The sequence below is a fragment of the Neolamprologus multifasciatus genome, chromosome 22 (assembly GCF_963576455.1).
Source record: "Neolamprologus multifasciatus chromosome 22, fNeoMul1.2, whole genome shotgun sequence".
Classification (NCBI taxonomy): Eukaryota; Metazoa; Chordata; class Actinopteri; order Cichliformes; family Cichlidae; genus Neolamprologus; species Neolamprologus multifasciatus.
The window spans coordinates 7,519,809-7,533,086 of NC_140459.1; the positions used below are offsets into that span (position 1 = coordinate 7,519,809).

The window sequence follows — 13,278 nt, forward strand, 5'->3', positions numbered from 1 at the left end:
ACTGATTAAACAGAAGAGTTTACGTCAGCGCCCGGTTATATGTTAGATAGCAAGGAGCAGACAGCTCGTGACGTACTACCCGGCTTTCTTTAGACCGGGTCCTCAGGTGGAAGCAGCCTCTGAACTTGGACACCCCCGCTGTTTCCGGGCCAGCCAATAATAACGGTGACATTTAACGTATTTTACCCGATAAATAAACCCTGTAAAATGTATCACCCCCCCCCTCCCAACAGCCCTTTTGAATGTCTCCCTAGTATGGCCACAACACCTCACTTTTGGAGCACTTTTTTGCCACACGTATCGCAAACCACGTCTCAGCTGTTTGTGGAGGTAAAATAAGTCCGCACACGACGCTCAGCCATTGTTGTGAGTGCGCGCGCCAAGGGGCTGCGAGACATTTATACAGCCGTATTTCGCACATGACTATGAAAGGCGGAAGAGGAAGTAGTTCCTTATGTAGACAATCCGAATGTTATAGTTTCTTTCCACTGTGTTCCTGTTAATGATAAACTACAAATTTACTGTAAATTACTAAAATATCGATATTTTAATGTGAGAATCGATTCTAGAACATAAATGATTGGTATCGGAGGAATCGATATTTCAGGATCGATCCGCACATCACTGGTAAGTAGTGATTTACTGTAGTTGGCCTACATCACCTACAAAAATGTGTATATATCTTCCTCAATCACATGCGAGATGCTCTGTTGGGGCAGCAGGATGAGCTGCCCATTTATGTTGTCGTTTGGGACAATCTGAGTTTTCACAGAGGCCTCCGGGTTAGGATTCAATATGAACCAAGCTTTTATCAATCTTTGCCTTCCACCATACTCCCCTTTCCTGAACCCCATTGAAGAATTCTTCTCCTCATGGCGGTGGAAGGTATATGAACGCCAACCTTACACCAGGGTAAATCTCCTGCAAGCCATGGAACTGGCCTGTGGTGACATTGGTGTGGAGCCATGTCAAGCCTGGATACGACATGCCAGGGTTTTTTCCCCCCATTGCCTGGCCAGAGAACATGTGGCCTGTGATGCAGGTGAAGTCCAGTGGCCTGACCCAGTACGGAAAAATGATGCTGTGGCGGAGTAATGCACCTTTTTCCTTTGTACTTGGCAGGGGATTTCTAAGAATCACCCCGCAGTTCTTCAGCTAAGACACCTGAGTTAGAAAACACAAATACTGCAGTTGTCTTTCACTCGCGAGGGCAGTCATGGAACGCAAGACCTACGTCTCATCACTGCCTGCGTGCTTTATTCATACTTTTCTGTGTGTCTGTGTGTGTGTACAAATAAAACAGAGTTATTCTAAGAACTCTGAGCTGAGGTTCCCCTTTTTCTAAATCTGCATGTTCTTATAGAGAAGAGGAAGCTGTAAGTTGTTTATCACAGAAGAGTTCATCTCAAAAGTCACATAGACATTTGCTTAGTGATAATAAAAGAGCACATTTCATGTAGCTGATCATATATACACAATTTTCCTTTGACAGTACTTCATTTTTATACTTGTGTGCTTTATTTCTACGTACAAGTGCTACATGTAAATGCACAGGATTTCTGTTTTGGTTTTTTTTGGCAAATTTTCTTTTCTATGTACAAGTGTAAGAAATGCCCAGTTATTTTCTTTTGCAACATGCATTTAGCCTAAATAAACATTTATTTCTACCGCTTCATGTCCTGAGCATTGTGTTTTCCTTTAGTAGTAGTAGTTTAGTGACTACTCAGTATTTAATTTAGATTGACTTGAGGCATAATTTGACGGCATAGTTCAGTTTTGAGCACAGATTGAACTGTTTTGAGGTAAAAGTTTGGTTTTGCAAGAAGAATCAGAGGATTTGTGAATGTAGCTTGGAAAGTCGGTTTTGTGTTCACAGTTTGGGGAAAAGGAGAGCAGCTTTCCAGGAATGTGTCTTAGCAATCGTGAAAAACTGTAAAATGGAGATTATGCTTTTGGATGTGTGTTAATGCAAGTGCAATGTTTGTACTGACAGCATATCGTGATACTGTGAATGATACATGGGGATTCTAAATATCAGTTTACTTTGGACCTCTGGAGTCTTCTTCAAGGTCAAATAATGTCAAACTTTCATAAAACGTCTTTTATCTTTACAACTATGCTTAAAAATATACTGCCTTTATGTTTATTGGCAAAATTTAGGAAATAATGTTGGTACATAGGGATTGTAAATAGCAGATTATATTTTGAATTCAAATATTGTGTCACATTTGACCTTTGATCTCACTTCTACATCTACCTTTCATGTTATTTATGTCCAAGCTTTACAGATCCATAGCAATTATCCATTACTTTATGTTACGTTCCAGTCTAGGGGTACAGGAACGCAACATAAGGGTTAAAAGGAAAGTGACCCCGCCAGGGTCCCCAAAGCCAAACCCAGAAGCCAATTTACGAGTCAAGGTGAATTTATTGTGACTAAACTGAAAGTTTTAACTCCGGGGTGAACAAAGGCCAGAACAACAAACAAGTTGTATTCGTAAACAGAAACCCCCCCCCAGATATTTTTGTTTACAAGATTACAAAACAAAATATTTATCACCACAAATTGAGGCCATATAAATGCTTTCATACAACATATTTTGCAACACAGAAATAACTGAAGAAAAAGTCCCTCTGGTTGATTAGTGGTATGGGTTTTTTTTGTTTTTGTTCTTTACTTCTTACTAGTTCAGTCTGAATGCATGTTTCCCATGAGCAGTTCAACATTAGTAAGGTATTCTGTATATCAGTGGGTGATGTGGTGATGGTGTGAAAGATTAGTGTTTTTTTTCTCAGCGCAGAAAGGGAAGTGAATTACCACTAGTTTAAAAAAAAGTCAGATTCTGAGAAAGCGAGGCAGTTTATAAGCCCTCCTCATTTTTCAGTGTTGTCTGTTGTTAGTGATGCTGACAAAGCTGTAAAATGTCTGAATGTCAGCAGAACTTTGCTCTGGTGTGAACCTTACAAGAGGAGACAGAAAGGTAAATGGACACTGTAATCTTTTCTGTTTGTGTATCTATGAGAGAAAAGTTTTGTAAGAAAAATCTTTGAAAATCCTTTTATTCTGTTTGCTGCATTTTAGTTTAATGTGAATATAGTGAAGTTATAAACTCACATTTTACCAGCAGCCATGAGTATTCAAACCACACCAGTCTGCAATCTAGTTTTGTGTTTTTGTTGCAGAGGCTGTTACTCTGAAGTTAAGACCTTAAGTGTGATTTGCCACAGTAGAGCTGCCTGGTAGGTAAAGAGCAGAAATAAACATGAGTATGAACTATGAGTCCAGTCAGCGTCCATTATGAGAATGCTTATTATGTCTCTCACTGTTGTTGTGTTTGTTAATTGCTGAGAGAAACAAACTGAAGACAGGATTTGCCTTTTTACTGTAGAGTCAAAGTGAGAAAGTGGCTCTGAAGTCCGTCATCTCCTTATTTGTATGTGTGTGTTTGTGCATTGTCTTTGTGTATCTACTTCATACTCCGCAGGCGTATTGCTGATGAGGAAGTGCAGTGTCTGTTTTTAGCTTTCTTGTGAAGTTCTCAGTTAAATTTTAAAATAAACTTTTAAAATAAACTTTTAGCTGAGTTAGTGGTCTGTGAGTCATAGATATATACATATCTATGTATATTAACATCATAATTCAGTTATTTTCTTTATTTAAAATGGTTTGTGTGTGTAGCACACATAAAAAATTATGAGTTGGTTCATTACAATTGGAGTTTCTATCCAACAAATTTAAAAGGCAAAGGAACTTTACATACGTTTTTTTAGGGTTAGTAACAATACTTTATCATATTAAATAATAATAATAATAATAATAATAATACTTAAGTAATGTTCTTGGCAAAGTATTTGATAAAGTTAAAAAAATGACCACAGCTTTGTTCAAACAGATTTACAACCATGTAAGAAGTTTCTCCATTTTTTGGATTACCAGGTAACTAAAAGTAAATATGCACAGTGCCCTAAACCAACAAAGTTATTTACTAACACAGTGTAGTAAATAATTGCACAACAAAGAATCCCTGTGTGCCCTGATTCCCCTTCTGTGTCTCCGCTCCCGTGATACTCGTGCTCACTGCCTTCTCGTTCCCGCACTCCTGCTGGAAAATCCACAGAGGCAGCTGTTAGCGCACACCTAAATATCAACAGACTAACACTGATTATGCTGAAAACACTGACGGGTGGTCACACAACAACCCAGCGTCGAGGAGAACTCAGCCACACTGCTATGTACCTCTGTCGACAATCCTGATCAGCTGCAGGTGTGTGTGATCATCCTCCTCAGGTGTGGCCAGCCTCCCAACGGGACACACCCACCAGGCCTGATGGTGCCTGAAAACCGAACCTCCAGAACGTGCACACACCCACACACAAACCTGAAAACCAGGGACACAAGCCACAAACCAGCAAATATATTAACAAGTCAGAACTGCTCAACAACCCTGGGTCACTCAGACCGAGGTCCTTGATAATTTGTATCCCAGACATTCAGACCTGTAGATACTGTACCCTGATATGGATGACTAGGAAGTATTTCAAGATTTAATAATAAATAAGATTAATTGAATAAAATATGTTTTAGTAAATTCATTTCCAAGTTTTCTTTTTTAGTTTATTATACACTTATTATACTTAATGACTTTAGAATGTGATGTTATAGATATAATTATAATCTGCTAAACACATCTGCAATTCTAGACCTCGACCACAGAGCAGAGGTGTCAGAAAAAAAAGTCTTATTATCTAGTTATTTTAAGTTCCAGATGATCAGCATACCATTTCTGTTTATCCAATTTGTTAATCAGCATTTGAACAAATGAGGGTCAAAGAAACATTTAAAAAACGGTCTCAAAAATAAAGCTGTAAATAAAAATCTGTAAAACTTGTCATGACTGACCCCCTAAATGGTTGTTTTTACAGTATTCACATTTCTTTAGTGTTTTTGATCAACGTTTTAATATAAGTTGGGGGATTTCTGGTACAGCTTCAAATTTATTAGAAAATACAACTAATTAAGCCATTAATAAATTAAATAGAGTATTTTTAAAAATTAAAAATTTCCTAAACTTAAAAAACTCCAGTCGCTTCTACCACGACCTGTGTGACTGAGAACATACACAGACATGTCTCCTGAGGTCATTTCCTCAACTGTTTCTGTTCAGACATTTCTGGAGAGAAGAATGAGAAACATCATGATGAAGATGACAAGTTGTGGATCAGACTGACAGACTCAGCAGTAGAGGGAAGATATTTGTGGGTGGATGGTTCAGGACTGTGTAAAAGGCTTGATTGTTGAGAAAACTTTAGGTTGTGCCAAATTTGTGAAACAACTATTTTAACAACACCCTAAAATATCACCTCATCTCATGGGCAGTTCCTCATTTTGTTCTGCTTTAATACATTTTATTTTTATCTTCCTTTTAACTGCCTGCAAATGTGATACAACTCATAAAACTGTTGTTACATTTGTATGCAAGAGATCAGTACAATGTACCACAGGGTCAGACATTTCAATAATAAAAAAAGAAACCTTGCTTCAGTTATAATAAAAGCAGTTATTCTGACAGGAGGAGCCAGACTGTAGCATCAAAGCTTAGTTACATTTAATTTCTGTTAAATGTATAAAGAATTGAATCTATGATAAATAATAAAGGAAACATAATTTCAACATTTTGTTGTGTTTTGTGATTCAGAGACTGTTGGATTAAGTCTGAAGTCAGGATCTTGAAGTTTCAGCATGATGAGTCGTCCGCAGAGCTTCATAGAAGGTAAGAACATTAATGTGGTGGTAAAACAACAGGAAGATGACGGAGCTTCAGTCACATCTCAGTGATCATCATCAGACTTTTAAAGTTAAGATGTTTGTGCTGGAACAGAACAACATTATATGTATATGACTTAAAAACATGTAGAGCCCACATTCATTATTTAATCATATCAATAATTTTTCTTTATTTATTGCATAAATCAGAAATGTACAGTGTTGGGAAGGTTACTTTTAAAATGTATTCCATTACAGATTACATGCCCCAAAATGTATTCTGTAACGTATTCCGTTACGTTACTCAATGAGAGTAACGTATTCTGAATACTTTGGATTACTTAATATATTATCATGCTGTTTACAACTATGTGAATGTACTATTGCTGTGATTTATTACCGTTACTGAAGGTCCGCGGCTCCGAACCGTAGTAAAGGGACCTCTGGCTAATACGGTGGGTTCTGTGTCGGGCTCGTAGCCGAAAACTAGCTTTACTTTGTTGTCTGGGTCAAGTTTGCTAGACAGAGACAGAGAGAGGTGTTGAAAGGCTGCTCCAACGGAACTTATTGTTTCGGAGGAAAACACGAACACGGTGTACAGTCGAGTCTTAATAGCTTACTTACAGCTGGGCTCGTCAGGCACTCTTCTTGGCTGCAGTGGTTATTATTATATTTACATGCTTCCAGCTCCCGTTTTTGCTCGATGACAGCTCGTACTTTTCCTTTTTCTCCCTCCCTCGCTCACAGACACATAACGTGTATGGCAGTCCATTCTCCCTGCAGCACGGACTACACTGTCTATGATGCTACATTCTTTAGAGCTATACCTGTAGCATTCTGCCTATTAGCTTAGCACAACAACAACAGGCGCTCTCTCACCCAGGAAACACGCAGAGAGAGAGAGAGCGCCCTGTAACCATGGCAACCATAACGCTGCCGCCTGGAACAACAGAACGTAGCTGTCAAACAAAACCCAAACAATCCTGACCCGCCACAATATGAAACAGGGAAGTACCGCCGTGTAATCCATTTATTTCAACAAAGTAACTGTATTCTAAATACCACCTTTTTAAACGGTAACTGTAACGGAATACAGTTACTCATATTTTGTTTACGTAACGGCGGTACATGTATTCCGTTACTCCCCAACACTGGAAATGTAACAGTCAAAATTAATTGATGAAGAAAGAATGTTTAAAAGTTATGCAAAATGAAGATGTGAAGAGCAAAAACAGGAACTGACCATCAGGATATGTGACATGTTAACATGTTTTAACTCAAGTGTTTCCTGTTCAAAGCATCTTAATCAACTTTAATGTTCTTGTATTGACACTCAGCTACAGTTCAGTGTACTTTAATAGTACTAAAATATTGTAGCATGACGAACTGTTTAAAACTGTTGTAACTGATAAATACACACTTTTCTGAACTCTCACATTGTGTCTCCTCTAAATGTTCATCAGGTGAAGTTCCTGACTCTCGGCATGAAACATCAAACAGAGGGTCAAAGGTCACCACAGAGAGAGTGGCACTGGTGGTTCTCTGTATCCTCCTGGCAGCTGCTCTCATCGTTATTTATCGTCTCTGTGAGTTTGTGTGGTTTCCTTCATCTTTGTTACGTCTCCTCGAGGGCAGGAGGGGTAACACAACAACTCCGGAAACTCGGTACAGGTGTTATGAAAAAGGTTTAATGGCAGCGCTCTCACAAAATAAATAACCTAAATTCATAACAACAAATGTGGGGGAGAAAGGGACAGTTAGGTTGTGCCAAAAACACCCACCAAAAAGACAAAACCAAAACTTAGCTGAGCTATTATCCTAGGCAAGCAAAAACAAGAGGGAAAGACCCTAAACATCAACTCAAAAACAAGCTCTAAATTACATGGGTGGCACCAACCTACTTACCTAGTGTTTCTAACAAAAAGACTCTACGTGAGTAAGTGTATGGGGTCCCCAAACTTACCTAGTCCACTTTACTTCCACCACAATCATCAAACAAAAGAAGTACAGCAGCGAAACGTCACACATGTACCAAACAATTCAAAGGAGGGACGAGAGCCCCACCTAGCCACAGGTGAGTCTCCTTATCAAGGTGTGCACTCCTGGATTGTCCAATCAGGGTCTCCCTCCTCTAATTAGTTGGACGTCCCCAGATTGACATCAGCCTGCAGTCTGCGACCTAAGGGAACGGCAAACAAAAGGAGAGGGAAAGAAAACATGCAGCCTGCAGACACATAACAGTCTTACTTAACTTAAAAAAATCAATAATCTGATTTTCTGTAAATCAAATGAGAAAAATATTTACAGTGAAGGTGTAAAACACTGCAGAGTGCACACACGGGCTCCCTTTTAATCATGTTGCAGGAAATTAAAGATGCCTCCAACTTTTCAGTGTTTTTCTTGTTTTCTGAAAAATCTGTCTGTTTGTTTCTCTCATTTTTAAATCAATGTTGAAAACATGAGAACTAAAGAAACACTGAAAACACAAAGCTACAAAAATCCTTTCAGTGTAAACAAACCTCACTGACTGACTGGTTTGTTTGTTCTTTTTTAATCAGCATTTGACAAAATTAGAACGAACAAACAGCTCGAAAACCTGAAACATCACAAAATGAAGTGTGAAAGTAATCTGACGGGTAAGCATATAAGGCTGATCGTTTCTAACTTTCAGTCTAAATCAAAGTCGTGACACACAGCTGACTGGGCCTTTTTTACTTCCTGTAAATGATTATTTGTTTTTAATTCAAACTTTAGATAAAAATAGATGATGAATGACTGATGACTGTTTTATTCTTTATTCTAACAGAGACTCTCTCTAAGATAAAATCATGCATCACGGTGCAGCCGACCTGTCCAGCACCTAAAGTAATAGGTAAGTTATGGATTTTGTCTCTGAGACACAAACTTCAAGCTAAGTTCAGACAAACATGAACAGCGATTTCTTCCACCTGACTGAAGTCGTTGCTTTAATCTGTTCAAAGATGATCCTTGTTATAAATGTGAAGAAGGCTGGGAGCAACATGGAGGAAAGTGCTATTACTTCTCCATCAGTAAATCATCCTGGGAACAGAGCAGAGATGAGTGTAAAGCTAGAAGAGGAGACTTGGTTAAGATAGAGAGCAGAGAGGAGCAGGTATGAAACACTGCTGCAGGTTCATGTTCTTACATGTTATATCACATCTTTATGTTTCACCTTCTCAGCACAGAAAAGTCTAACAAAGTCATTTTCATCTTCTTTTCCTGATCAGAGTTTCCTGGAGAGAAGACTGAAAGATGTAATGACTGAGGTTGAGGACAAGTTCTGGATCGGACTGACAGACTCAGCAGTAGAGGGCAGATGGTTGTGGGTGGATGGATCACCACTGGATCAAAGGTTTGATTGTTGTGAAAATATATTTTTTTCATTTCCAGAATTAAAGTTATCAGTTTTTACTAAACCAATTAATTTTGTTCTTCAACTCTTAGTTTGACGTTTTGGAGCATCAAAGAGCCAGACAATTGGACAGGGCGCAAAGGTGAACATCCTGATGGAGAGGACTGTGTGAGGATGGGAGAAAAAGGTGGAGCTGATGATCTGAAGTGTTGGTTTGATGCATTTTGCTCAAAGCTTCACAGAAGTATTTGTGAGAAAGCAGGAGTAAGAGGAAAGTTTAAAAAAGTATGTGACTGAAATTCATTAAAGTCTGTTAAACACCAGAGTGGAGTGATGCATTCTTTGAAAGTAATGTCACAAACAGAAAAATTGATCATAATAAAAATTTTGTGAGTAATATTAAAAGGAGACAGAGATGAGAAAAGTGCAGAAGTTGAAGACAATAACAACTGGTTCAAATAAAGCAGTCAAAGATGTTTCACCTTTTCTGACATCATCTCAGCAACATGAAACAAACACACTGAACAGTTTCTTTTCATTCAGTCACAATGTCATGATTCTGGGTCATTAACCAAGACTGTTTTGGGACTGAATTCTTGTTTAATATCTGATGATCCATTCAGTTCCTAATTTATTTATTTACCCTACCCTGACACACACACACACACACACACACACACACACAGTGTGTGAAACTGATTTTTTAAAAGTGTCTCTTCTGTTGGTTAACAAGTTTTCTGGTTTCTTTGATTTTATTTTTAACTAAACTTTTTGTTATAAAAAATATTTGAGTGTTTCAACAGCACAGGTACAACTGAAACTTCAAAAAAATCAATAATATTTTATTAAATGAAATATAATTATGTTGTCAGTGTTTTCTTTTAAGTAAACTCTTAAATATTTTACTTTTGTTTCCAGACAAACAGAAATTGCAGAGGAGGATTATTCACATCATACTTTTAGATGTTTCAGAATGTCGGAACTAAAAAACTACGGGTGTTAAAAAAAGACTCCAAAACAAAAAGTTTTTTTAAACACAAACGCAAAATTCAGACAGTTACAGTTTGACCACAGGGGGGCAGTATTTCCATGCCTGTATTCCTTTTTTCACTCAGTAAACAAGTTTGAAATCAAGCCTCAAATAAATGAAATAAAAATAGACAAAACGTCACATGTGACCCAAACTTTAATCAATTATTCTTACACGACCTGACTGTGGATGAAGCCTCCTCCAATTCCTTTAAAATTCTTAAAAAACAAACAAAACAAAACAAAACAAAAAAACACCACTTTGTTCTTCTGAGTTCTTCAGAGTCTGAAGTCAAGGTCTTTAATACCCCCAAAAAGCAACACAGACTACAACTTGAAAATAGAAAGATGAAGAAGGAGCTTCAGTCAGATAAAAGGAATCATAATGTGTAAATTGGAATAAAACATCATCTGTGTATTAACAAGAACACCATGGAGTCAGGGTTTTATTTAGTCAATACATGATGCTCTTTGCCCCTCTCTTAATTAACCAAGTAACAGAACTTTTACAATAAAGCTGTAAAACAGTGTTGTTGGTGTGCTGACAACTTTTGACGTCTGAAGTGAAAATGAAACAAATCAAAGACCCTTTTAGAAAATGATCACACACACAGACACACATGTTTCTAAGAAAAATAAAAACTGTTATTAGTGTGTCTACAATGAGAGGAAACACTGAATAAACCTCTTCCCCATTCTTTAAATTAAGCCTTGAATACAGCTGCTCTTTCTGAAAGCCTGAACAAAGGAGTGAGGAAACATTTACAGTAAGTCTTCATGCTTCATGCATGGTTGAAGGGGTTATCAAAGGGAGTTATGTTACCTCTTAGGCCACTAATCTTATCTTGAAAAAAATCTTAAAAAGTCCTTATCTGAAAAGACAGGTGTACACGGCGTTGGGGCGGAGATGATGCTCCTCACTGTATCAAAGACAACTTTAGGATTTATTTTTCCTACTGCAAGTAGTTTAGAGAAATAAGTGGCTCTCGAGTCTTTCACCTTGTCATTAAAGGAAGAGAACAGTTCTTTTAAGTTGAGCTTATGAACCTCAAGTTTTGTGATTTTCCACAGGTGCTCAGTTTTGCAGCACATTTGCCTAAATCTGCGGATAGCTTCTGTGAACCAGTGCCGGGATTTAACAGCGCTGACTTTCCTGATTTTAAGAGGAGCCACTTTATCTAGAATTTTTCTGACATTGCGAGTTGAAGGAGGCCACATGCCGTTCTATATCATCAGTTTCAGGTAAGATGTCTGAAGGTTCTGGTTCTGCTCTTGCTCTTGCTCTTGACGAAGGTGGTCGCACTTTTCTCCTCTCCTCCTCTCCCTTAGCTTCCCTGCTTAGCCTCTTATGTCCTTGTCTAGTCTCGTGTTTTTGTATTACTTTTCCCTGGAAAACTCTCTCACAGTCTGCTCTCTAAAACCTAAAAGAGGAATTATGGATTTGATCAACTGGTCCCTAAATGCAATTGACACCCCTTTCTCAACGAGAAGTTTGGGTTTGGGTGAGCCTAAGTGCTGAAGATATCTACCTATTCGGAACCACGGTAACAGGGTTCTTGCTGATCGGAGCTGGCTTGGCCCTGACTTATTGAAGAATTAAGAAAGCGGAACTGGCTGTTCAAACCCCCACAAGGCTGCCTGCTGGGATTGAAATGATGAGGCGAGGTGTGAGTTTCTCAAAATGGGCTCATTGAGTGCAGCACGGATAAGATCTTGCAGCTGCGGTCGCAAGGCTGGAGCTGAAAAACAACACCCTGATAACGACTGTGTTTAGTTCCTTCCCATTCCATGCAAGGCCACCTGGGTTGGCTGGAAGACTGTTTACTTAGCCTGGCAGGGCGAAGGACACTGTCTCAGCTGAACTCTGGACACATACACACACATACATATACACTGATACGCACTCACTCATCCCCCCTCCCTTTCCAAACGCCTTCCATGCTTGTTCCCTCCTGGGAACACAGTGGGTCTGAGCCTGCGCTGGAATGGTAGCGCTGGGCAGGATGGCTGCTGGCTTCGGATGACTCCTCACCCCCCACCCGACCCTGTGGCTTGTCACGTGTTCCATAATGTTGTGCTGTGGACATTTATGTGCTTTTTTTGTGCAGGAGTTTTTTTTGTTTCCTGTTCTCATGCTGTCCTCCCAGGAGCCCAGCATCTTTTTTTTTCCTCTTGTACTTTCCCATTGTAGTGTATATTTCAGTGTTTTTTCTGTAACGCTACCGATCTCCGACCTGTATCCCCATGTGATGTCTGTGTTGTGTGTGTAAGGTCGGGGAGGGTCCTATTTCACTGCAGGGCAACCTGCACGTGGCGAATAAAGCCTTGATTGATTGATTGATTGATTGGTTTCAGGTCAATTGTTATCAAATAACTCCACAAATTCCTCCACCACAGAGTCGGTAATTAATCCCAAAGGTTTAACATGAACAGAGGGCAGAGTGTCACAGGTAAAAGACAGATCAAATAAAAGATATTTATGATCACTTAACAACTAACTGGACGGATATCCAGACCCAGCGATAAAATCAGATCCAGGGCATGGCCACCGCTGGGTGCTGGCTCAGTCAGAAGAACCCAACAATCATATGAGCCACTATGAGCAAGCACTTTGGCGACAGTGGGAAGGAAAAACTTCCTTAAAAGAAGGGGTCTTCACCAGATGACAGAAAAAGGAGTTTCTTGCATTAACAGCCAGCCCACCTCCACATCCTGAAAGATGCGGTCTGGCTAGACAAATACAGCCTGCTGGGCACAGTTCATTAAAATGAACAAATTCCATATTCCGCTGCCATGTTTTGGTTAGGAACATGAAAATCCAAGTTATTCCTAATAAAAAGGTCATTGAGGACAAATGTCTTATTTGAGATGGAACGGCAGTTTAATAGGATCATCTTAATCGGCGGGGCTGGAGCATCTCTGTTTCCATCCTGAGGGGCTCGGTGCAGGTTTGCCCTGCACACTCCTCGGGACTTCTTACTGTTTATCATAAGCTTTTTTTTAAATCATAGCTGGAGGTCCGTTTTAGCTAAAACATCCAACGCCGGGAGCCCCGAGCAGGATGCGGTACTCTTATATTTCTGTAATCGCACTTGGATGCCCGCTCTCCTTC

General features: G+C 39.2%; 1 protein-coding gene across 1 annotated transcript; it reads left to right on the forward strand.

The window, feature by feature from the left end:
- The first annotated feature begins 3,824 nt into the window (after window positions 1–3,824).
- LOC146492802 (C-type lectin domain family 4 member E-like) lies at window positions 3,825–9,488 on the forward strand. The gene is made up of 7 exons (XM_085148985.1): window positions 3,825–5,771; window positions 7,228–7,350; window positions 8,323–8,400; window positions 8,571–8,636; window positions 8,746–8,897; window positions 9,013–9,137; window positions 9,230–9,488. Exons 1-7 carry the CDS (start codon window positions 5,741–5,743, stop codon window positions 9,432–9,434), a joined length of 780 nt encoding a protein of 259 aa, XP_085005111.1. The 5' UTR covers window positions 3,825–5,740; the 3' UTR covers window positions 9,435–9,488.
- Window positions 9,489–13,278: the final 3,790 nt, after the last annotated feature.

What these genes read in the sequence shown, in the direction of transcription:
- LOC146492802 (XM_085148985.1), top strand. Translation starts at nt 5,741, where the DNA reads ATGATGAGTCGTCCGCAGAGCTTCATAGAAG. An exon ending in CATCGTTATTTATCGTCTCT is followed by an intron (nt 7,351 to 8,322) that starts GTGAGTTTGTGT and finishes TTTTTTAATCAG; the next exon opens with CATTTGACAAAATTAGAACG. An exon ending in GTGTGAAAGTAATCTGACGG is followed by an intron (nt 8,401 to 8,570) that starts GTAAGCATATAA and finishes TTATTCTAACAG; the next exon opens with AGACTCTCTCTAAGATAAAA.